General features: G+C 34.3%; 4 protein-coding genes across 7 annotated transcripts in view; 2 read left to right on the plus strand and 2 right to left on the minus strand.

The window, feature by feature from the left end:
* Window positions 1-7,803, plus strand: part of LOC131930705 (hypoxia-inducible factor 1-alpha) — a 40,374-nt gene extending 32,571 nt beyond the window's left edge. For both annotated transcript variants that reach the window (XM_059287288.1, XM_059287289.1), the window contains exons 8-14: window positions 34-206; window positions 1,782-1,871; window positions 2,015-2,133; window positions 3,093-3,316; window positions 3,888-4,153; window positions 4,867-4,982; window positions 5,169-7,803. In XM_059287288.1, coding sequence (XP_059143271.1) covers window positions 34-206; window positions 1,782-1,871; window positions 2,015-2,133; window positions 3,093-3,316; window positions 3,888-4,153; window positions 4,867-4,982; window positions 5,169-5,309 — 1,129 coding nt within the window. In that variant the 3' untranslated portion in view covers window positions 5,310-7,803. The remainder of the gene's footprint in view (window positions 1-33; window positions 207-1,781; window positions 1,872-2,014; window positions 2,134-3,092; window positions 3,317-3,887; window positions 4,154-4,866; window positions 4,983-5,168) is intronic.
* A 669-nt stretch (window positions 7,804-8,472) lies between these two features.
* LOC131930708 (ecdysteroid-regulated 16 kDa protein-like) lies at window positions 8,473-13,252 on the minus strand. Its single transcript, XM_059287295.1, has 4 exons — window positions 12,978-13,252; window positions 12,405-12,515; window positions 12,144-12,322; window positions 8,473-9,666 (listed from the first exon to the last, which is right to left on the minus strand). The coding sequence occupies exons 1-4, from the start codon at window positions 13,111-13,113 to the stop codon at window positions 9,580-9,582; spliced, it is 513 nt and encodes a 170-aa protein (XP_059143278.1). The 5' UTR covers window positions 13,114-13,252; the 3' UTR covers window positions 8,473-9,579.
* Window positions 13,253-13,315: 63 nt separating this feature from the next.
* LOC131930707 (MAP3K12-binding inhibitory protein 1) lies at window positions 13,316-18,617 on the plus strand. 3 transcript variants are annotated; one of them, XM_059287294.1, is made up of 8 exons: window positions 13,316-13,441; window positions 14,882-15,012; window positions 16,473-16,563; window positions 16,838-17,068; window positions 17,755-17,843; window positions 18,049-18,120; window positions 18,254-18,384; window positions 18,444-18,617. In XM_059287294.1, exons 2-7 carry the CDS (start codon window positions 14,890-14,892, stop codon window positions 18,338-18,340), a joined length of 693 nt encoding a protein of 230 aa, XP_059143277.1. In that variant the 5' UTR covers window positions 13,316-13,441; window positions 14,882-14,889; the 3' UTR covers window positions 18,341-18,384; window positions 18,444-18,617. The 3 variants fall into 3 exon arrangements, with proteins under 3 accessions (XP_059143277.1, XP_059143275.1, XP_059143276.1); XM_059287292.1 differs by having other exon boundaries at window positions 18,254-18,617; XM_059287293.1 differs by lacking the exon at window positions 13,316-13,441 and adding an exon at window positions 13,453-13,635 and having other exon boundaries at window positions 18,254-18,617.
* A 79-nt stretch (window positions 18,618-18,696) lies between these two features.
* LOC131930706 (speedy protein A) lies at window positions 18,697-23,517 on the minus strand. Its single transcript, XM_059287290.1, has 8 exons — window positions 23,483-23,517; window positions 22,818-22,847; window positions 21,397-21,789; window positions 21,109-21,167; window positions 20,451-20,536; window positions 20,021-20,192; window positions 19,273-19,507; window positions 18,697-18,997 (listed from the first exon to the last, which is right to left on the minus strand). Exons 3-8 carry the CDS (start codon window positions 21,782-21,784, stop codon window positions 18,939-18,941), a joined length of 999 nt encoding a protein of 332 aa, XP_059143273.1. The 5' UTR covers window positions 21,785-21,789; window positions 22,818-22,847; window positions 23,483-23,517; the 3' UTR covers window positions 18,697-18,938.
* Window positions 23,518-24,014: the final 497 nt, after the last annotated feature.

The following is a 24,014-nucleotide window of genomic DNA, read 5'->3' on the forward strand; positions in this document are numbered from 1 at the left end:
TCCTACTTTGATACAATGTCCTTGTCCCCTCAGCCAAGTGGAGGAGAGAGGGAGCATCCTGTCCCATGTACAGACAGACGAGGCCCCCCTGTCTGACCTGATGCCACCCAAGCTGGAGCTGAGTACTGAGAACATCTTCGCCCCCAAGACCAAGGACATGGACACTGGTTATTTTGTACCACCTGAGCTCAAGAATTCTTTAACTTGTAAGCACCTGCTTGTTTGTTTCATACACACAGACGGGAGGAAAAATAAGGATTTGTAAAATAGTTTATCATTGTTTAAAAGCAATTTTTATATTGAACTATAAGCTAAAAACTGCCTTTTGTGGACCAGGGCAGATGGAAACCTGAGCCATGACATCAATTAGTGGATGACATAGTCAGCATTTTGTTGGGAACCTGAGCCATGACATCAATTAGTGGATGACATAGTCAGCATTTTGTTGGGAACCTGAGCCATGACATCAATTAGTGGATGACATAGCCAGCATTTTGTTGGGAACCTGAGCCATGACATCAATTAGTGGATGACATAGCCAGCATTTTGTTGGGAACCTGAGCCATGACATCAATTAGTGGATGACATAGCCAGCATTTTGTTGGGAACCTGAGCCATGACATCAATTAGTGGATGACATAGCCAGCATTTTGTTGGGAACCTGAGCCATGACATCAATTAGTGGATGACATAGTCAGCATTTTGTTGGGAACCTGAGCCATGACATCAATTAGTGGATGACATAGTCAGCATTTTGTTGGGAACCTGAGCCATGACATCAATTAGTGGATGACATAGCCAGCATTTTGTTGGGAACCTGAGCCATGACATCAATTAGTGGATGACATAGCCAGCATTTTGTTGGGAACCTGAGCCATGACATCAATTAGTGGATGACATAGCCAGCATTTTGTTGGGAACCTGAGCCATGACATCAATTAGTGGATGACATAGTCAGCATTTTGTTGGGAACCTGAGCCATGACATCAATTAGTGGATGACATAGTCAGCATTTTGTTGGGAACCTGAGCCATGACATCAATTAGTGAATGACATAGCCAGCATTTTGTTGGGAACCTGAGCCATGACATCAATTAGTGGATGACATAGCCAGCATTTTGTTGGGAACCTGAGCCATGACATCAATTAGTGGATGACATAGCCAGCATTTTGTTGGGAACCTGAGCCATGACATCAATTAGTGGATGACATAGCCAGCATTTTGTTGGGAACCTGAGCCATGACATCAATTAGTGGATGACATAGTCAGCATTTTGTTGGGAACCTGAGCCATGACATCAATTAGTGGATGACATAGCCAGCATTTTGTTGGGAACCTGAGCCATGACATCAATTAGTGGATGACATAGCCAGCATTTTGTTGGGAACCTGAGCCATGACATCAATTAGTGGATGACATAGCCAGCATTTTGTTGGGAACCTGAGCCATGACATCAATTAGTGGATGACATAGCCAGCATTTTGTTGGGAACCTGAGCCATGACATCAATTAGTGGATGACATAGCCAGCATTTTGTCATGATAATATTTTTTACATGTCATTGTCTAGCAGAAACTAAATATTTCAGTCCTCTCTTTTGTCCTGTCATGCTGTTGTCTAATATTTCAGTTCTCTATATTGTCCTGTTGTCTCAATATTTTGGTCCTGTATGTTGTCCTGTCATGCTGTTGTCTGAATATTTCAGTCCTCTATGTTGTCCTGTTGTCTGAATATTTCAGTCCTGTATGTTGACCTTTCATGCTGTTGTCTAATATTTCAGTCCTAAAGAAAGATGAACCAGAAGATTTGTCCTACCTAGCACCAAATGCAGGGGATGAAAGTGTGCCTCTATATAACTATGGAACAGATGGTAGGTACACCTCCAATGTAACTACAGTAGTGAGTATATCAAGATATGAACATCATTGAGTACTGTTTGTTTACCCCATGTACTGTTGTATGTTTACCATTGTGTACTGTTTGTTTACCTTTCTGTACCATTATGTTTCCCAGCACTGCTGCTGTGTGCCAGCCCCCCACTGAAGACAGAACCAGAGAACAGCTTGCTGGACATGTGTTACCGCAAGGACAACTCCCCCCTCTCAGCCCTCTCTTCTAATGCCTCCTCCAGGGTGGGTCACTCTTCTCTGTCTTACTCAGTGTCTTTAAGATGATATTGTGGTAAAGATGACATGGTGATGTCTGTAAGATGACATGGTGATGATGTCTGTAAGATGACATGGTGAAGATGTATGTAAGATGATATTGTGGTGATGCCTGTCAGATGGTGATGATGTTTGTCAAATGACATGGTGATGATGTTTGTCAAATGACATGGTGATGATGTTTGTCAAATGACATGGTGATGATGTTTGTCAAATGACATGGTGATGATGATTGTCAAATGACATGGTGATGATGTTTGTCAAATGACATGGTGAAGATGTTTGTCAAATGACATGGTGATGATGTTTGTCAAATGACATGGTGATGATGTTTGTCAAATGACATGGTGATGATGTTTGTCAAATGACATGGTGATGATGATTGTCAAATGACATGGTGATGATGTTTGTCAAATGACATGGTGAAGATGTTTGTCAAATGACATGGTGAAGATGTTTGTCAAATGACATGGTGATGATGTTTGTCAAATGACATGGTGATGATGTTTGTCAAATGACATGGTGATGATGATTGTCAAATGACATGGTGATGATGTTTGTCAAATGACATGGTGAAGATGTTTGTCAAATGACATGGTGATGTTTGTCAAATGACATGGTGATGATGATTGTCAAATGACATGGTGAAGATGTTTGTCAAATGACATGGTGAAGATGTTTGTCAAATGACATGGTGATGATGTTTGTCAAATGACATGGTGAAGATGTTTGTCAAATGACATGGTGATGATGATTGTCAAATGACATGGTGAAGATGTTTGTCAAATGACATGGTGATGATGATTGTCAAATGACATGGTGATGATGTCTGTCAAATGACATGTTCATGATGTCTGTCAAATGACATGTTCATGATGTTTGTCAAATGACATGTTGATGATGACACTGAAATGTTTACCTTCCAGATCGCCAGCCCAAGTGACTACCTGAACATTGCAGTACCAGGAGATGTGGAGTCCATGGACCAGTTCTTCCAGTCCATCAAGGCCTCGGACCAGGATCCTGATGTGGAGGACATTGATTTCGACATGAGAGCGCCTTATATACCCATGGATGGGGACGAGGACTTGGGGCTACTGCCTCCGTCTTCAAACATCCTCTTCAATCTTTCATCAGATCTAAACCCAGGGTAAGGGAAGTCATTTGAAATCAAAACCCAGGGTAAGGGGAAGTCACTTGAAATCAAAACCCAGGGTAAGGGGAAGTCACTTGAAATCAAAACCCAGGGTAAGGGGAAGTCACTTGAAATAAAACCCAGGGTAAGGGGAAGTCATTTGAAATCTAAACCTAGGGTAAGGGGAAGTCACTTGAAATCAAAACCTAGACTATGGGAAGTCACTTGAAATCAAAACCTACATCAAAGGGAAGTCACTTGAAATCAAAACCTATGGTAAGGGGAGGTGACTTAGGATTTAAACCCAGGGGGGGGGGGGGGGGGGGGGGGGTTGCGGACTTATATGGAACCAATGTTAACCCCATGATGTTGGTGGCTAAAGTTTTCTAAAGGGGTGGTGTTAGTTTGTTTTGATCATCTTTCTAAAGTTTCCAACAGGCAGCAGCTGTGTTGTCATTATATTGAGTAATAAATAGCTGGGTTTTTTTAAGCTTTAAATCCCTTATTGATGTAGACAGATCACTTAAGTATAACAGCATGGTTATGTTATTAGCTTGCCTGGTAACGCTCTGCTTGTTTCTGTCAGATTATTTGGACAAACAGAATCAGTATTTGGACCCAAACATGCCCTGTTTGAGGAGCTGCCCCAACCCCCTAAAGCCAGTGTCCGGGACATGCTAGGGGGCAGCACTGCTGTGGCCAGTATAGAGCAGCCCCCTGACACCATGTACCTCCAGATGAAGAGACCTCTGGACATGAATAGCCTTGAGAACGGTCCACCAACCAGGAAGGTCATTAGGATAGATGCTGGCACACCTGATATACAAACTAGTGCCAGTACTCTACAGACAGGTAGGCTACAGCTTTCACTATTGCCTGATAGTCTTCGGAAAATAGCTGTCTTGTGTTGGTGAATGTACACCCCTGTGTCTTGTTATTGAATGTACACCCCTGTGTCTTGTGTTATTGAATGTGCACCCCTGTGTCTTGTGTTATTGAATGTACACCCCTGTGTCTTGTGTTATTGAATGTACACCCCTGTGTCTTGTGTTATTGAATGTACACCCCTGTGTCTTGTGTTATTGAATGTACACCCCTGTGTCTTGTGTTATTGAATGTACACCCCTGTGTCTTGTTATTAAATGTACACCCCTGTCTTGTTATTGAATGTACACCCCTGTGTCTTGTGTTATTTAATGTACACCCCTGTGTCTTGTGTTATTGAATGTACACCTTTGTGTCTTGTTATTTAATGTACACCCCTGTGTCTTGTGTTATTTAATGTACACCCCTGTGTCTTGTGTTATTGAATGTACATCCCTGTGTCTTGTGTTGTTGAATGGACACCCCTGTGTCTTGTTATTAAATGTACACCCCTGTCTTGTTATTGAATGTACACCCCTGTCTTGTTATTGAATGTACACCCTTGTGTCTTGTGTTATTTAATGTACACCCCTGTGTCTTGTTATTGAATGTACACCTCTGTGTCTTTATACCTCTGTGTCTTGTGTTATTTAATGTACACCCCTGTCTTGCTATTAAATGTACACCCCTGTGTCTTGCAGACAGTGGAGGTGGTGGCTGTAACAAAGACAGTGTACTCCTCAACCTCCTCCTGAGAGGGGAGGACCGTGTCTATGGTTACAAGGTCAACAACATGATTGGCAAGACATTCAGTCAAGTGAGTTTTGGCCTTGCCCTTGTCTAGACGTCTCCTGTCTATCTGGTTATAATAACTAGCTACCTTTAAACTAAACCTTGTCTAATTTTTTTATTTCTGTATGAAATATTGTAGTTGATGTTTGTCACATTATACAAGATGTTTGTGCTGTGTCTAGTGTATTACCTCCCCTCTACTGTATTGCAGGCAATGCTACCAAACTTGACCCGACAAGACTGTGAAGTCAATGCTCCTATTCAAGCTAATCCCCTGCTTCAAGGGAGGGAACTGCTTCATGCACTAGAGGGGATCAAAATGGGAGCAAAGATTGTCCGCCCCCACCTGTGAGGTGATACCCTGGAATGTGCTGTTGATGTTCCATGAAACAGATATTTGTCCATTTGATGACATCAAAAGAATGAGGCTATTTTTTTCACCCACCATTTTCTGCTGGATGCTGGTCCCAGTTTTTTTACAGCAAGCAGCTTTTTAAGGAATTAAAGACACAACTGACCAAACAGGAATTCAAGTGCTGGGATTCAAGTTTAATTTGCCGTTACAAAGTGGACCATATTAGGAGACAAACATTTGAAGGCAACTTTGGTCATGGCTTAGTGCTGAGACCTAAGTTATAAAACTATAAGATAGGCATGTACATATAGCATGGGTGGATTCTTCTCTTTATTCAACTAGACTGGAAACTAATATCTCAATGGCCTTATTCCCACTTGGTGAAATTCAATTATTTTTTACTCTTTTAGTGTACAAAAAAAAAATCTCCCTTTCATTACATTGTTTTTATTGTGCTGACAAAAATGTTAAGAGAAAAAAAAATTTTGAAATATTTTTTTTAAAATTATAGTGCGCCAACTGGGAGACCAAGATGAGTGCATTTATATCTTTCAATGTTGAAGGCATGTTCCTTATAGTCTACAGCTTTGGTTGACAACTCCCCTTTGTACCATTATTGTATTATATTCATGGATCATCAAGAAAACAGAGACCTACCCTGCTTGTGGGTGGACCAAAAAAAAAGTTTTTGCATGTGGCACTATATCAATGTATATCATCATGTTTATAATATAGATCTTTAAAGCTTCTCCTGGAAGCTTTTTTCTTTTAAAGCTCTGTGGTTTGTTTCTTTCTGTAATTCAAATTCATACAGCTGTAAGTATGTGCTTACAAATATTTTTTCTAGTTTAGTGCTCATGTTTTACTAGAAATTCATGTATACATTGGAAAAAAAAATGTAAAAAAAAAAAAAAAAAAAAAAAAAATTGTAAACTACTAAAATGTAAAAAAAAAATATAAAAATAAAAAAAATAAAATAAAAAAATACGCAATACAGATTTCCACATAGCTTCTTGATTCTAATTAATAATACATCAGATCAAACTTTTGATAGATTTTTTTTTCTTTTTGCATGCCAAATGATATCTACCATTATGTATAGTGTTTTTATCTTATAAATAACACACTGTTTCATATTAGATCTTATCATAGCCTACGGGACTGTCTTTGTTTGCAATCTCAGAGATTCTTCTTCCTAGAGTTTAAATAAAACACTGTTACTTTCACTAAAGAAGTTTATGGCTTACCAGGATTGTTCTCAAGCTTAGAGAGTCTTTACATACCAGTTTGTTTTAGGTTTGCTGGGGGGGGGGGTGTGCAGTCGGGGAGACATAGAGTAACATTCAACGTATGTGGAAACTGTACTTTTGTTCTGTTATCTCGCATGACATGCTTCAAAAAATGTGATATTCAACTAATTGTGTAGCTTGAAAAATGTTTAGATGACCAGTGAACTATGTCTAAGGTTAGTTCTCTCTCTAGTAGATGACCAGTAAACTATGTCAAGTAGGGGTAGCTGAATGGAAATAATTATTTTATTATCAGATAGTATTGGACCAATGTCAGGTAACATTTAATACTCACTGCTAGAGGGACAATTTATGCCCCCATCTTCACTAAACATCAGCTTGTCATGAATCACCACTTTGTGTAGAAACTTAGCTCTGTAGCAGTTAGTTTTTACTTGTTCATGTTTTTAATTTGTTTGAAAAATGCTGTTTTACACAACAGAGGAATCAGCTTATATGAGGAAAGTTGTTTTGTTTGAGAGTAATTTAAACAATGTAAATTTTTAACTGCCAGCTTCAAGCTGTGAACATTTTACAACTATTTATTTTATTGATTGTTATGGCATATTGTTGGCTCATTTTAATATCTCTATAGAATATGGCAATAAAGTGCATATTTTCTTTTTATAGATTGGAAACATGGTGAAAACATTGTGAAGTAATTTTTTTAACCAAAATTTCTGTTTTCAATGAGTGTACAACTTAAAAAAAATGTTTCTTACAGAACATTTCCAACCCACTGTGATTGTATTTTTCTTTAGTCACTCTTGGAATTTAATCCTGGCCTTCAGTGGCTTATTTTTAAGATGGCTAAATTAAAAGTATTATAAAAATGAGTTATATTTATAGAGTTTATGATATATAGATAAAAAAAAATGTCTAAAGTGTAATAATTATGTATAATGCATTTTCACATTGGCAAACCATGTACAGCTTTCAATGTCACTAACTTTGTAAACCATGTCTTCATTATTTTTTTTACTGTCCATTGTCATGAAACTTTTTACTGGCAATACATTTTCTCATTTGGTTTTAGCATAACTGGGTATGACTAATTAATTGAATTTGATTGGTTTTTGTGAAAAAAATAGTTAATGAGTGGGGGGTCACATTTTACCTAATCCTACCCATTTATGCTAAGAGAATTGTTTTCTTGTTTAGTGTAATGCCATTACCAAAATAAAACTCCTTTTGTTTCCTACCATGGGGGTTTATTCTTGTATTCTGTGATTGGGCTGTACAGTGCTAGAAATCACATTGAGTTATATAGCATGGAGTTTTTTATTGTAATATGTGTGTGGCTTCTATATTTTACTTAGTCATTAACATTGCTTTCTATGACTGGATGCTTATTAGGGGAAAATTGTGTTTGTGTCTTACTGTCATTTCAAAATTTTACGTTGACAAAAGTTTAATGGAAAGAAATCAAATAATTGTTTTGGGTTTGTATTTAGACATTGTTTATTTTTAGGCATTTGTAGTTCAGAGAAAATGACTACATTTATTTCAAAACTGAGTTCAGGATAGTTAAACACATTTCAAACTGACATATAATTGTATTGTTAAGTTGCATGGCTAACATGCAACACTGCCAAGTGGTATGTATCCATTTGTTTGTTAGTCACGTCAGTGATTGTAATGTGCCTTCAACGTTGTTCATTTAGAAATTAGTACTTCAACTCAAGTATATCAAGTCTCTATTTAAAAAAAACAAAAAAAAAGTAAAGTACAATAATCAGTTGTGTTTTGTTGTCTTTGAAAATGATTGTGTGATTTCTCATCGCCTCCTGTCCCTCATATAAAGCATTCATATCACATTTATTCTAATTCAAGCTTGGGGTGTTTTTTTTTATATATTTGGTTCTGAATTGAGTAGGCGTGTCAAACAAAAACATAAAACAGTTATATAAAGAAAAAGATGCTCAATTTATTACAGGCGTTTGATGATAAACAGAATGCAAATAAATGTGAATGTAGGAGATCATCAAGTTGAAAAAAAGTTTAGTACAAATAAACATTTACATCAAGTAATATAACAATTCATCACCCTAGGATAATCCTGCACAATCTTGGAAAAACAAATGAGCTATCCTGTCATGTACCATAAAACTGCCAAATCATTTTTAAATTATTCTTAGTCATTATAAGTATGTAAAAATATACATTATTTTTATTTTCTCTAGTTCAAAGTTTTTCCTGTATTGCTTCATAAAGTTTGATAGATCATTTATTAAAATATGAGCTTATATATATAAAATACAGTACATTGTTTATCAAAAATGTGTAGTTTAGATAACAATATATAAAAATTCTATTATGTTTAACTTAAGAAGAACATCACTAAACACCTTGTGGTGACACATTGTATAGTGATATACACAAGTGATACAAATAGTTTAGAAAAGAATTCATTATTGTAGTATACAAATACAATAGAGTATGTAAACTAAAAATAGCTGAAATAATATCCATGTGTTTATCAATAGGACTCAGTTTATCCAATACAGTAAATGAACAATTCCATGAACTCTAGATCATTTAAATCAGATCATAACAGGTAAAATATTTACTTTTTGACAGCCAGACACTAAGGTCAAACTTCTAGTTCAAAAGGTTCTACAACTCAAGAATACCCAACATACAAACAGTGAGATGTGTTTACAGAAAGTTTATAAATATCAACAGTGTAAATGGCATTATATCTCATGATGTGGTAACAAGCGGAACCTTCAGTTCCTCTACAATCTGATGCCTATGCGACTGACATATCTAAAAATATTAATTTGGATAATTACAATTCTATAAAAATGTTGGTCAAAGAACCAGCTTTTCTAAAATATTAACTTACAACTTACATTACCAATTCAAAATTTTTAGTTACACATCGAGAAATATAACTAAATTGTGCTAAGTGTTTGCATAGTAGTTTTGCCAGGCTTTTAAATATTGATAACAAAACAAAGTGTTCACTGTGTAACTTAGCCAGTAATGGAGGCAGGAATCAAGGTACAAAACACATTTTTTCCATCTTTGTTCTGCAGCTCCCACTTGACAATAACATCAACCTGAAAATTAGTTGTTGACAAATATGTGTGAGGGTGAAAATTAAATAGATACCAAACCTAAAAAGAAAATTATTTGTTGACAAATATGTGTGAGGGTGAAAATTAAATAGATACCAAACCTAAAAAGAAAATTATTTGTTGACAAATATGTGTGAGGGTGAAAATTAAATAGATACCAAACCTAAAAAGAAAATTAGTTGTTGACAAATATAATGTGTGAGGGTGAAAATTAAATAGATACCAAACCTAAAAAGAAAATTAGTTGTTGACAAATATGTGTGAGGGTGAAAATTAAATAGATACCAAACCTAAAAAGAAAATTAGTTGTTGACAAATATAATGTGTGAGGGTGAAAATTAAATAGATACCAAACCTAAAAAGAAAATTAGTTGTTGACAAATATGTGTGAGGGTGAAAATTAAATAGATACCAAACCTAAAAAGAAAATTAGTTGTTGACAAATATAATGTGAGAGGGTGGAAATTAAATAGATACCAAACCTAAAAAGAAAATTAGTTGTTGACAAATAAAATGTGTGAGGGTGAAAATTAAATAAATACCAAACCTAAAAATATTAGAAACCATGGGTACTTTCTTTTACATTTTCCTAATATGTAGAATACCAGATACATTGGGGCAATAAATAATGTCACACTTGGGAGATTCTAGCTTCTGTAAAGAGAGGGAACAGGGTTTCAGAAGGTGTGATGCCACACTATTGCATAACAAAATGGAATTTAAATTGAACTAATTTGACAGTTATTTCACACTTTTTAAATGACTTACATGTGAATTGTAATAAATAAAATAGATTAACCATTTATGACCCTAATTTTCCCATTCCACCTGAATTATTCCGCCCCCTTTCCCCTAAAAAATGTTCAACTCCTCCACAACAAAAAGACTCATACCATTTTCACCTCTTATTTAAAACCCACACATCTATATATATAATTCTCTTCTGGGAGCCGTTAGAAAACAAGCTGCAAGCACCTCCTTGCAGTCCCCTCTCTTTCTCTCTATCACTATCACTACCACCCCCACCCCACCCCCACATTGTCTGGTGAGCTGTTGTCACGCTAAATGTATACAAAGTTAAATGTTTACAAATCGTAGAGCCGTAGAGCCGGGTTTCTATTAGGGGCAGATAATTTAGTTCGATTTTAAACTTACAGGAGGTAACTAAGAAATAACTAAGAGGAGGCTGCTTTCACGGGGTAGGGTCAGGGTTAGGGGAAGGGGGGGGTTTAGTGTTTTAAAGCAAATATTTTCAGTGGCAGCATTGGTACTGTCGAATTCACAAATTATGAATTACTGAAAAGTAGAAAATAAAACAACTAAATAGCGGCGTATGATCCGCTGCAGGTTGGCTCGTTTTATATAAATTAATATGTATAAAATTAATCATCTAATGCCCTACACACTAATATTAATTTTAAGTATTGATTTATTTATTTAAGAAAACTACTTAGTTTTAAATACGAAAAATAATTGGGAACTTCTCACAGGGAAAAAATACTTTAATTAAAAACAAAATTTATAAAAACTATTTTTCTTAATTTATTAATCCTAGAAAATAAAGGCATGTCTATTTTTCTTCCAAATTCATGAGTTAGATTAGTATAAGAATAAAAAATTTTGGCTGATTATTTTAAGACTAAAATTTTGTAGACACTGAAAGGGCTTCCTCAGTGTTAAAAAAATGGTTTTTTGTGTGTTTAATTTTACAAAGCCATTTCTAAAAAATACAAAATCAACTATAGGGGAAATGTGCAAGAAGTACAACTAAAAATAGCCATTCTAGCTAAATAATGACCAAGGTATATGATTAAAAACTTGTAGTTGGCAAAACAACAGAGAAAACAAAAAAATTTGAACACTGGGGACATCCTTGGGGTATGTTAGACCAGCAGATTGAATGCTAGAATTTTTTCCAAAATATTGTCCTAGCTCAGTTAATATTTCAGAAAAAATTCCAGTTTTAAAAAACAAACTCTAATTTGGGGGAGGGGGCTTTGCTGTGTGACATCATTAATGGACTCTCTCATATTAAAATAAACCAAATTGTAGCCCTATCTGATAAAATCCACTTACTGATGGATAGCTTTTAAGAACATTTTAAGAAAATTACAAAATCAACTATAGGGGAAATGTGCAAGAAGTACAACTAAAAATAGCCATTCTAGCTAAATAATGACCAAGGTATATGATTAAAAACTTGTAGTTGGCAAAACAACAGAGAAAACAAAAAAATTTGAACACTGGGGACATCCTTGGGGTATGTTAGACCAGCAGATTGAATGCTAGTATTTTTTCCAAAATATAGTCCTAGCTCAGTTAATATTTCAGAAAAAATTCCAGTTTTAAAAAAACAAACTCTAATTTGGGGGAGGGGGCTTTGCTGTGTGTCATCATTAATGGACTCTCCCATATTAAAATAAACCAAATTGTAGCCCTATCTGATAAAATCCACTTACAGATGGATAGCTTTTAAGAACATTTAAAACAGGCAGGTACTGGACCACAGTATTGGCTTTGACTGGACAAGTCAGCCCAGAATCTTTGCAGGCATCTGGGTTATCAAGCGGGAATGAAACAAAAGGAAGAACTCCAATCTTGCCATACACTTTTGAATTCAGGGAAGCTTCATCTGCCTCTGAAAAATTAAAAACAAGTTTTCATCTACTAATTGAATCAAATACGGCAAGTCCTCATAGAGGTAATGGAATGAGTCTCACTTGTGGAGAGGGTGAATTGAATAGCTACAACAGTCCCTTTCTGAAGCTGTGCTTTCCCTCCAGAACATGTGCCATTGAAGTTAACAGCTGATAGTGTACCGGCCTCTGACCCTGGGGGAAAAAATTATAAACAAGATCTGAGAGACAACATTGGAATCAAAACTTGACTGGAGTTTTATGGGCCTGCTATGAAAATAAGTAAATAATTTAAACTTTTGTGCGAGAAGTCCACCCAACTCTGATGGGTACCTAACTCAGGTTAGGGTAAGTAAAGGCGGCTGGGCATAGTGCTGACCACACTATCTCTTCATATGTCGAGGTCACAGAAACAAGTGTACTCTAGAGTCTACTTCACTTGCCCCATTAGACCGTCAGGTTTGAAAGGGAAACTTTACTTTTTTTTAAAATGCACACCATTGACACAACTCCTAATCACCTCTGGGAGGCCTGGCCTAGAGTTACTTTTTTTTACTACACTACGAGTGTTCCCCTAATTTACTAATCTAGAATACTAAATCTAGATCTAGATTCTAGATGAAATAAAGTAAACTTCAAAATCTGATCAGAACCTACCACAGTCCTTGAATAGAAGAGGGCAAAAATCATTCACTTTCATTTTCACGATTGTGGTACCGGATACCAATCCAATTATAAAACATATGTAAATGGAGCTTAAAAACGCTCGTTTGATTGAAAAGATGCCCATCATGGATAAGTTTATTTATTTTATTCAGTGTTCACAAAACTAGAGTTTAGAATAGTGTCAAGGAAAGAAACAGCGTCACCAGGCAGTAGTCTAGTGACTTTGTGTATTACAAATCACGTGATCTTGTGTCACACACCCACTTTCTGACATGATGTAGGCTTGGGTAGGATAGTCGCGTAGAAAATGTAATTCGAGTATCGATACGGATTTTCAAAATATAAACAATTTTTTACTGGGAGAGACTATGGCCAAACTAAAATGTGTAAAATGCTGCAGTTTTGAGTTAACTAAACCGAAGAAACGTGTAAAACCAAACACATTTTGACAGATTGTCAGTGTCATTAGAATAGATCGAGTCAATTCAGTGCCCTTAGCTTTATTATTAGTATTACTTAAAGTTCTGACGTGATCTGTCTGTCGACTCTAGCCGACTCTTCTAGTCTAGGTCTCGACTAGGACTAGGGCCTGGTCTAGACTAGAGGCTAGTAATGAAATAGATAGTAGATCTAGACTCACACTAGAGTAGTAAGTTAGTCTAAGTACTTTATACTTTAGATCTTTACTTGGTAAAATCACGATATAGCGTCGGTTATTATTCCGGAACTGTACAGCAGTAAAAAACAGTAAAACCATGGCGTAGTCTGTCGAGCCGTTCCGGAAACCACCGGAAATACTGTAAACCATCATTTATTTGCCGCCATATTATTTTTAATACATAATGTTTAAAAATGTGCAAGGATTGATTTTAGTTGCATTTTAAATACTGTTTTGCTAAGTATTATGTATTTCTAATTATTTTAAGTGTATATGCTAATTATTGCTGCTACTAAACATTATTCTAGTTCTTCTTACTACTTTTAACTTTAGTAAATCTAATCGTCTTATTTTAATAACAGAACTAGACTCTAGAGCTGGTTGTCGCAAATCTTCGGCAGGTTTTTTCTGTGTTTCTTAAAAAAAAACATTAATTACTACACTCGACTTTATTAATGATATTTATTATTTAGATTTACTAATTTTTGCTAATTCTTTGTCAGTTAAACGTTAAATTAAGTTAAAACATTAATTTAATGCACTTGCCTTTATTTTTCTTTCAATGATCAAATAAACTATGGTTTACAGTAACAAATGTTACCGAAACTCAACGAACATTACCCAATAATTTCCGACGCTATATCGTGATTTTACCCTTTACTTTAGATTTAGGCCTATTATTACTATTAAAGTTCATTGATATTCCATCCTAAAGATCCATTGGGTAGATGGAGTTCAAATGTTTCTTGACCTCGGCATACAAATCAATAACACTAGTCACTTAATCTCACTAGGCCCAGCCGCCTTTACTTTCCCTAAAGTTTTAAGTACCCATCAGAGTTGGGTGGACTCAGGGACGTTCCACTAACTTGAACCCGGATTCGAACTCAAGACTATCAGTTTAGCAGTCTAGCGCTCCACCGCTAGGCCACGCATCCCATAATATTCCATTATACTTAGGCCTCAATTATTAATATTATAGAGAATGTTGCAAGATATGGACAAGTAACAAATAGTGTTTTGAAATTTAAATAATATAAGCCTTTACAAACAGTAGGCCTATTAGCCTCCATATATTATTTGTTTATAAACCAACAGTGTTCTTTTTCTTGTACCAGCAATGCATAAACAGGCCATGTAATAATAATACTAATAATAATAATAATAATAATTGTCTTTTATCATCGCATCTGCCAACTTACCAGCACATTAATTTCTTCCATTGCTTATATTTTAGCCCCTAATATGGAGTCAGGAGACAGTAACATCCATGTTTGCCTACAATCTGAAGATGTAAAGTTTGATGATATCCAAGACCAAACTGTGCACCCTGACTTAATTCAAATAAAGGCTGCCAGTGAAGATGAGGTGATGAAAATTCTTTCAAAATTATTTTTTATCTCATTTCTTAGAGTGAGTGGGATGTCGCTTGGGTCAGACTCAATAATAAATACATTTTTTTTTACCTAGCAAGTCAAATGGCATTTAAATGAATCCATATGTTAAAAATATTTATTCAATAAACAAAAAAATATATATGCCTACATCTCTAGCCAGGTGAAAGTTAAAACCTTTTCAATCATCCATCACTTGGTTTGTCCAGAAGATAATTCAAATCTTAATTAAATTCCTGATACCTAGCTGGACACTTTTTCATTTGTTTCTTTTGGGAGCGGCATGGTCAGGCAGTAGAGTGTACAACTGCTAGCTCAAAAGTCATGAGTTCAGATTTTGGACTCTAATCTGTTGGATATCCCTGAGTTTACCAACTCAGATGAGTATCTCACATTAGTGAATGTAAAGGCGGCTATGTATAGTGTTCTGGTCACACTATCCCTTCATATGCAGAGGTCACAGAAACAGGTGAACTCTACTTTATCTGCCCCATGAACTGCCAGATTTAAAAAAAGAGACCGTTACTTTTTCTCTTGTTTACTAGGTTACTTTTTAAAGTAAAATAATGTATTAATAATTAATAAACAGGTGCTGATTCATAGACATTTCTGTAGTATTGATGTCAACTGAATATACAAAGTTGTAGATGTTAAAATGCTCTATTCATATGCAACAAAGTTTCAAAGAACAATTAATAACACACTAGGTTCAGTTCTGTTTGTTAATGTTACTGAATGTTAGTCTATTTATCAATTTGTCAATGAATCATTACTTAAGTTTTAAGGTATAATGGTAGATATTTGCTGTGTGCTTTGATATCAACTACTATTCCCCTTCTTGTTTCGACACATCAGGATGTGGGAGGTTCAACTGAGATATGAATTACTTCTTCTTCTTCTTCGTTCTTAATTGAGAATATAGTGGAGGATTCAGACAACAAGTCCAACTTCGTGAACAAACCGGACTGTTATAAATTACAAATAGGCCTATTCACCCAAGCGTAAACAACATATCTGTGTAGTAAGGTTGGGTTAGGGTCAACCATTGTTAGAATAGTGTCTTCTGAGGTTATTTCTGATAACCTACACCGGCAAATGTAAAGTCTCTTCAAATGGTCTGGCTTATCGTTAAACAATCTAACTAGATTCTAAACCTGACATTGCTGGAGGGTAGAAGTAGAAGAAATTCATCCTTCTTTAATCAAGTGAGCAATGACTCATGAGCATAGAAGAAATACATCCTTCTTCAATCTATTGATGTCTAATTAATAATAGTACATTTCTTAAATATAACTACAGAAATGCTGTTTCTTGAAGTGAGATCAACTGTTATATTTGCCTTGTCAACAAGATGGTGCACTGTGCACATTGTTTACATCTTTTAACGTTTCTTGTATCTAGCTTAGTTTTAAAATATTTGTCTACTCTTTTCAGGTATTAAGAAGAATAGAAGCTTTCATTAGGAACAAAAGAAATGAGGTGAATGAGAGAAACATTCGAGAATTTATTTCACCTATATTAGCAGGTAAGTTTCTAAAATTTCTCCAGTATTAGAAGAGTATGTGGTTATCATAGTTTTAATGCAGTTCCTTCACTCAAGATTTGAGGATAGTCTAATTAACAGAGATGGTGAAATTTACAAGGATAAAAAAATGCAATATCAGTTAGATGATTAACCCTTTTCTGATAGTATTTTCAAATTTCTTCCATGACTCCAGGGTTTTTTTTTTTTTGTTATTATTAAGATGTTCTGTACTTTAATTATAATTGGTTTTTGTGTTTGAATTTTTATTCATTAGATAGTGAAAACAGTTGTGCCAGGACAGAAGCAATATATATTCACAGAGAAGGTGAAAAGAGCCACATAAGTTTAAAAAAGGTGGAGAATGCTTATGGGCCTCAGACACGAGTTGCAGAAGATGAGGTTTATTTTGGTAACAGACATACCCAGATGCTTGCTGATGAACAGCGTGCAGAGGCAGTAGAGGAACGACTGGCTAACATGGAAGCTCATTTGAATATGGCTAAAGGTGTAAAATCCATTAGTTTTCTAAATTAGATTTTTAAAAATTGAGACAGCTATTATATGTTCTCCTTCCCAATCATACTAATGCAAAATATAAAGTCCTGCATTTGGACCCCAGGGCAAATGAGTCCCAATAGCTACCTATCTTGGAGAGAAAACTCCAAAATCAAACAACCTGCTGCTTGCTGATTGTTCTTGGATGGACAAAGGCTATGGATAGAAGGAAATCCATGAATGGCATGCTGGAATCAGTCAACATGCCATAAGGTGCAGGAAATTTTGATACATAATACTAAATTGTGTTGGAGGAAATCTCTTTGATATATAAATACAATTATGAATTAAGAAGTGTACTTGGAGACTAGGTGAAAAATGTATGCATGTAATGTTTCAGCTCTTAATGTAATCCTGGTGTTTCAGAAACATTCTCCAGCTCAAAAAATGCAAAATGGGTTTAACTTTAATGCCAGTGGATTTTAATGTAGCTTGTGTTACAAGCATATTCACACATTTATTTTAAATATAAAATAACATGTAATATGTACCAACAGGCCATAGATTTCATTTGTGACTTGACTTAGTATATTATATAAAACTCTTACATCTCCATTTTATTTCCTTTCAGGTGAATTATTAATTATATGCATGTTTTGCTAGGTATTAACACTGATCTTTAAATATATTTTCCAGAGAGTAATAATATTTATGCAAGACTTAAAGCTCTGGAGACTAGAATAAGTTTTCTTGAGGGTGTATCACCAGAATACTTTAGAAATGGAGTGAGTTGCTAGAACTTTTTTTTATCTTTTTAACAACAACCATGGCAGTTACATAGCATGCGAATTTGTGGGATGAAAGTTTTAAACCCATCTTGAATTCTCTTTGCATAAAATCATAATTTTTACAAAGTAGGACTACAGCAATCATTAATGTCATAGAAAAAAAATTTAAGTATTAATTTTGAATATTACTTTGTTCATTTAGATTCCCCAAAGCCAACCAAATATTCCGGCTACAACAAAACAAGAGGAAATCCTGTTTACAAACACCAAACAGGTCTGCTTTACTTATATTCTTTTATATCCTTACAGCAAATTTTGAGTAAGTAACAAAATACATCATAGAAAAAAAATCAATATTCAAGGAAATATATAGATTGTAATACATTAGTTATTTATTTATTTTACAGGTGGAAAGCTTATCAGATATAAACAACAGAATTCATCAGCTCAAGCAATCCCTAAAACAGAAAGCTGGATTTCATAAATATGATTGAAAAGTATTTTGGAACTGTTGTAGGTTTTATGGTATTTTAGAAATAGTAAAATATATAATGGGCAACTATCAGGCCTATCAGGTTTTCAATTTCTTCTTGGAAATGTATTTTCAAATGCATGTGCAATTGTTTAGGGCACTTTTAATAATTTTACTGTTATTAAACTTTGATGCCTGACAAAAGTATGATTTTAAAATATTATTGTACTTATATAATTCATGTTAAATTTAAATATTTTTTACATCTTTTATTGTATTTTGAGACCATTAAGTCTAAAAGTTTTAAGTAACATTGCAAAGTGTAACAAATATTGAATGTTAATACTGTTGTTAATAAATATTTTACAAAACAAAGAGTGCGTGATTGGTATGTTTATTGCTGAATTTCTGTTAAAATTTAAATTATGTCAAACTGTATATTTTACACCTATCACAGTCAGGCCTGTCAAGTCGTTATCACAGAATCTCTAAGGTACAGCATATTAATGTCTACCTAAGAAGAACCTACATTATTAAAATTATATGCAGTAATTAGTTTTATATGTTAATCTACTAAGTGTAATCTAACTGCTCATTAAAACAAATTAAGCTACATCTGTTTACTCTTCTACTGATGGCCAAATATCATCTTGTACTTTAGGTCCAACTCTTTTGAGCTCTATAGAGAAAGAAAAAAGTAATATAGATTTTTTTAGCTATGTCAGATAATTATTTAACTTATTAACTAGCTTTTAAAATATAAGAAGTTAATAATATAGTATGAAAAAACTGAATTAATTTTAACCAGAAATACAAAAATAAATCTAGACACTAAGGTTTTTTCTTCAGTATCATGAGAAAAACATTCAGATACAGCTAATTCAGCTATAATAATGTAAGTTTTACATTGTCCCCCAGTCAATTATTGGAAGAATTTACTTCAGCTGTTCATACCCCTTTTGTCTGGTGAAGAATCTCTAGAAGAAATAAACCAAGAAGTGCTTGCTGGACTTTCAGAATTACACTGGCTATCTGGAGCATCACACTCAGCACAATAAAGAGGACTAACATTAGGACCACGTGGGAAGCCATCATCACAAGGATCCTTCATGTAGTTTCTAACTGCTCCACCATGATGAATTTGCCTATCACGTTTCCATAGTTTGTTATCTGGTTCAATAGCCATAATCTGTTAATATTTAAAAATGCAATTTATAAAACTATTAGTATAAAAAGAGGAATATAATTTATTCTCTTTATATTTCAAATCTGGCTCTTTCATTTTTCTGGGATGCTATTTATAAGGTTTTTCTCAGATGAATGCAAGCTATGGGATGGCGTGGCTTAGCAGTAGAGAGCTAGACTGCTAACCTGAAAGTTCGAATCCGGGTTCAAGTGAGTATTATGTTCCAGAGTCCACCCAGCCCTCACGTTAGCTGGGCATAATAAAGATCCCATATGCCAAGGTCTCTGAAGAGATGAACTCTACTTCATCAGCCCCATGTGTCTTGGGCACGAATGGAAAAAGATGATGAATGCAGGCTTTATTACACTGATACCGTTCATAAAATAAATAGATTTGCATTACATTGCTAGTAATTGAATGTAGATGTTTATTGGCTATTTTATGCTGGAATTAAAGCTTAAAAAGTTTCAACAATAGACAATTGATTCTGCTTCAAAGACACTAGGTAATAAATACCTCGTCACAACAGCGTCTACTTATAATGGCCTTGAACCCAATTCTTTTTAAAAGCTCATCTCTCATTTTCAGAAAGGTGGAATATTTACTTCTCCAGTTTTTGCCGAGCACCCAAGGAAATATCTCATACTTGATTTCTTCTTCATCTTCCTCTACATCATTTGCTAAGTACCTGCAATCAATATTGACTTTATAAAATAAAATACAAATTAGGAGCAATAACTCAAAAAACAATTTTAAGTTAGTTTAGTCATGCTGATAAATCATGAAATAAGGGACAGTCACTGAATTTAATTAACACTTTTAGAGCTACATTACTGTAGGCCTTAAATTATACTATTAGTACATCAAAAGTAAAGAAATTATATTGTAAGTAATGTAATGATTAATAGATTTTCTGAAGAAAAAAAAATAATTTACAATGACTTACAGGCCTAAAAAGAAGTTCAGTCTTGTGTAGTCTTTAATTGTGTAGTCTGCTCTTTTGAAATATGCAAACACCATTGCTATCAGATACTGGGAGAAAAAGAAAGTTCATTTGTAGAACAAACACATGAAGAAACAAGACTGAATATATTGCCACACCTTAAAGAGGTTGTGGTGTAGGTTATTTTTTTCCTATGTTTTAGAAAGGTACCTATTAGATTTACTAGAAAATGTCCTAAAGACTTGTTTTTTTACCAGAAATCTAAATCAAGATGTTTCCCATTTATCTCATTGTTCACTTAATTGTTTATCTCAAAATACAATCTTCTGTAGAGTACATTGAAAAGATAATTTATTGTTTTAAGTTTAACTTTCAAAAGAAATTAATCCCTTCTATCAACTCAAAAAAGAACGAACAATAGACACCAAAATATTAAACTACTAGATCTGCATACATAATTAAAATAAAATCACAGAGGAAATGGTTTTATTTTACATACCTATAAAAAAATTTGACAACTGATCATACCAGATTATTTAAATATAAAAATTGTTTAATGAAAATATTGCAATTAAATTACATTGTCTAATCTATGTGAGGACAACTGAGGTTACAGAAAAATCTAGAAGATTCTGACAGGCTTTCTAAAAATTTAAGATACCTTATCAGCTATTCTTTTGCAACTATCCATCTGCAAAAAACCTTGTATCACACTGTCTTCTGAAAAGTCAATATTTTAAATGCTAGGTGAAGAGAAAAACCAATGTTGAAAATGTGAAGATCAGCATTATTAAAAAATGTGTGCATTCTAAAATGTGCTGGAGTCAGCATTTTTATGGATGGATTGCTAGTTCATCTTCCCTTCACGTATTGGAGAAATCTCTAGAATTTTCACTATCATTTCAATTCTATTACAGTTAACTAATTAAGCAGCTAAAATGAACAATACCTGTTAGTTTAAAAAAGTCTTTCATTTCTTTTGCTTTGACAATAAAACTTGCACTCTCCAGTTTCTTTGTGGTCCTACTTGTGTGTGCGTTAATTGTGTTTAAGAAAATAATATCATGTGGCACTTTAGTTAAGTCTCCTCCACTTGTACACTTCGTCCATGGACATATAGTTGTTCTAAACGGCTGAAAACGTTTATCTTTCCTCCCCTTGTTATTTTTGCTGCTGATCTGAGCAATGACATTTAAATTATCACTATCAGCACAAAAGCCAGCAAACTTTTGAAGACCTACACAACTTTTATCAACAGTTTTTTGCTGAGTTCCTTTTATACACTGTAACGAATCGTTGATAGATTCTTCAAAATTATAGTATGTGAGTGACACCATTTTATCTGAAAGTAAAAAAGATTGGCTTATCATTTCAAAGTGATTTATTTTTCACTATCTATCTATATATATATATATATATATATATATATATATATATATATATATATATATATATATATATATATATATATATATATATATGTGTGTGTTATTACCAAAGCAAAAAGTGCAGCAAATGCGTGCATTGGCCAGATCTCTTTATATTATAGATTGAGAGTATTGTACAATAAAATAATTTGAATTTACCTGTTGTTAACTTTAATTAATAATCAATAATAAGACCTAAATTCATGATCGTAACGGTATCCAATCACTCAAAATTTGTTCATGATCTTTTATTGCAGTCTGTCACCCTTTGTGAACAAAGTCCAAAACAAATAAAAATTTTGGACTATCCGGTCCATTGGAAATGTTATTGGCCAATGCTCGAATTGGCTGACTTCGATCATAACATTTAGACGAGTTGATTTTATTTCTTTTTTGATCAATAATAAGCTTTATTATATTATAAGTGACTTAGACATTGTAATGAATGAATAGGAATGTATGTATGGGCTCTTGTGTCACCGGTTATCCCAGATAAACACAGTCTTGTATACTACTAAAATATACAGAGAATTGAATATGTATTTATTTATTCATATAGACCTAGTATAACTGTCCATATTTCAAGTTTCTACAAATTAGTATATTATGGCTGCATAGTCTAATAGACCATCGGATGATTGCACAATGGAAATCCATGCACAATGCCAGAGCAGTAAGATGAGAAGGGACAGCTCTTCCCCATTTAACAAGCACACACAGCTGATGGATCTAAGGGACAGGACATTACCTATATCACTTGAATCAGTAGTGTTGCAGGGGCTGCCGAAAGGAAACCAAAGTTAGTAATCCTATTGCCTTGGGACTCCACTACCATTTGATTTCAGAGTTTTCTCTCCAAATGGGTTGCTATCCCCAGGCGAACGCGCCTCATTTGCTTGAGTGTTCAAATACTGGAGTTTTGGGTTAGCAATCATGCACTTACCTGGCCAATCACTCCGACCAGACTTATTTGCTAAAAAAAAAGACAGTAGGTCTAGTTACTAGTAGGATGCCTACTAGATCTAGATGTCTAGACTACTAGAGACTAGAGAGTGTACTACTTACTACAGTAACTGAGTAACAGTGTACTGAGTGTACTCTAGTAACTTTACTACAAACTATTTAGTACTAGTACTACTAGAATTAACATAGAAGTAGAAGTACGTAATGAATAATTCTGATAATGAATTTATTTAAATAATTTATTAATAGAGTCTAGTCTAGGACTGAAGTTCTGGATCTAGACGACTAGAGTCTACCGCCCGCCCCCCCCCCCCCCCCCCCCCGAAAATTTCAAGTGCTAGATTCTAGACTATTAAATTAAAAAAAAAATTAATTAAATAATTAATAAATCACTACTAAACTAAGACTTGACTTAACTAAGTAAGAAGATAGATTTATAAATAAAAAATAAAAATGAGTTTTCGAAATGTTTGTTTATGTTTTAGATCTAAATTATTAAATTTAAAGTATAGATCTATATCATACATTAGATCTGGATCTAGATCTATATCTAGATTCTAGATCTATATAAGATTTCTAGATCTAGTTATTGATTAGAAAAGATCCCAGACGATGGTATCAAATTACTAAAGTAAAGTAAGTTACCTTCTGGTAGCCTGTGAGTTGGAAATGGGAGAGCTAAACATGCCAAAAAGGATTCTTTTTATAAAAATAAATCATACCGATCTAGATCTAGATCTACTAGGATTATTAAGTTCAAGATCTATACTATTCTATACTTTCTTCAAAAACTTTTTTTTCAATAAAAATATTTTTAATAGATCTAGATGTGTATATTTTAAAATGCAATTTTATATGCTACCTTTTTTATTTAAAAAGAGAAAATATAATAAAATAATTTGGGGAAAAAACTGGTACGTTTCTGCCTAAGTTGGTGCAAAGACTTCAAATATTTTCAATACGCAGGGAAGCAGTTTCCAAAGTAAGAGACACACCTCGAAGCGGGAGAGTACGCACAGAAAGTTTTTCAACAATGTTCAATCATTTTAGACTGTCTATTCACTAGCCGTCCCCCGGCCAGGCTCTGCACTGGCTTTTGTAAAAAAAAAACGTATCTGTATAGGACCGTGACAGACGTATAACAGAAATAATAAAGGACTGTGCGATATGGATTTGA

The sequence above is a fragment of the Physella acuta genome, unplaced genomic scaffold (assembly GCF_028476545.2).
Source record: "Physella acuta isolate Inbredline_101_S28 unplaced genomic scaffold, ASM2847654v3 ptg001828l, whole genome shotgun sequence".
Taxonomy (NCBI): Eukaryota; Metazoa; Mollusca; class Gastropoda; family Physidae; genus Physella; species Physella acuta.

Excerpts from the sequence above, each read along its gene's own strand:
- LOC131930708 (XM_059287295.1), bottom strand. The coding sequence starts at position 13,113 with ATGATGGGCATCTTTTCAATCAAACGAGCGTTTTTAAGCTCCATTTAC. Across the intron at positions 12,323-12,404 it reads TCAATTCACCCTCTCCACAA|AGGCAGATGAAGCTTCCCTG; the intron begins GTGAGACTCATT and ends TTAATTTTTCAG. Across the intron at positions 9,667-12,143 it reads TTCTTAAAAGCTATCCATCT|GTTGATGTTATTGTCAAGTG; the intron begins GTAAGTGGATTT and ends ACTAATTTTCAG.
- LOC131930707 (XM_059287292.1), top strand. The coding sequence starts at position 14,890 with ATGGAGTCAGGAGACAGTAACATCCATGTTTGCCTACAATCTGAAGAT. Across the intron at positions 15,013-16,472 it reads AGGCTGCCAGTGAAGATGAG|GTATTAAGAAGAATAGAAGC; the intron begins GTGATGAAAATT and ends TACTCTTTTCAG. Across the intron at positions 17,069-17,754 it reads TCATTTGAATATGGCTAAAG|AGAGTAATAATATTTATGCA; the intron begins GTGTAAAATCCA and ends TATATTTTCCAG.
- LOC131930706 (XM_059287290.1), bottom strand. The coding sequence starts at position 21,784 with ATGGTGTCACTCACATACTATAATTTTGAAGAATCTATCAACGATTCG. Across the intron at positions 20,537-21,108 it reads GCAAAAGAATAGCTGATAAG|TATCTGATAGCAATGGTGTT; the intron begins GTATCTTAAATT and ends TTTTTCTCCCAG. Across the intron at positions 20,193-20,450 it reads CTGAACTTCTTTTTAGGCCT|GTACTTAGCAAATGATGTAG; the intron begins GTAAGTCATTGT and ends TATTGATTGCAG.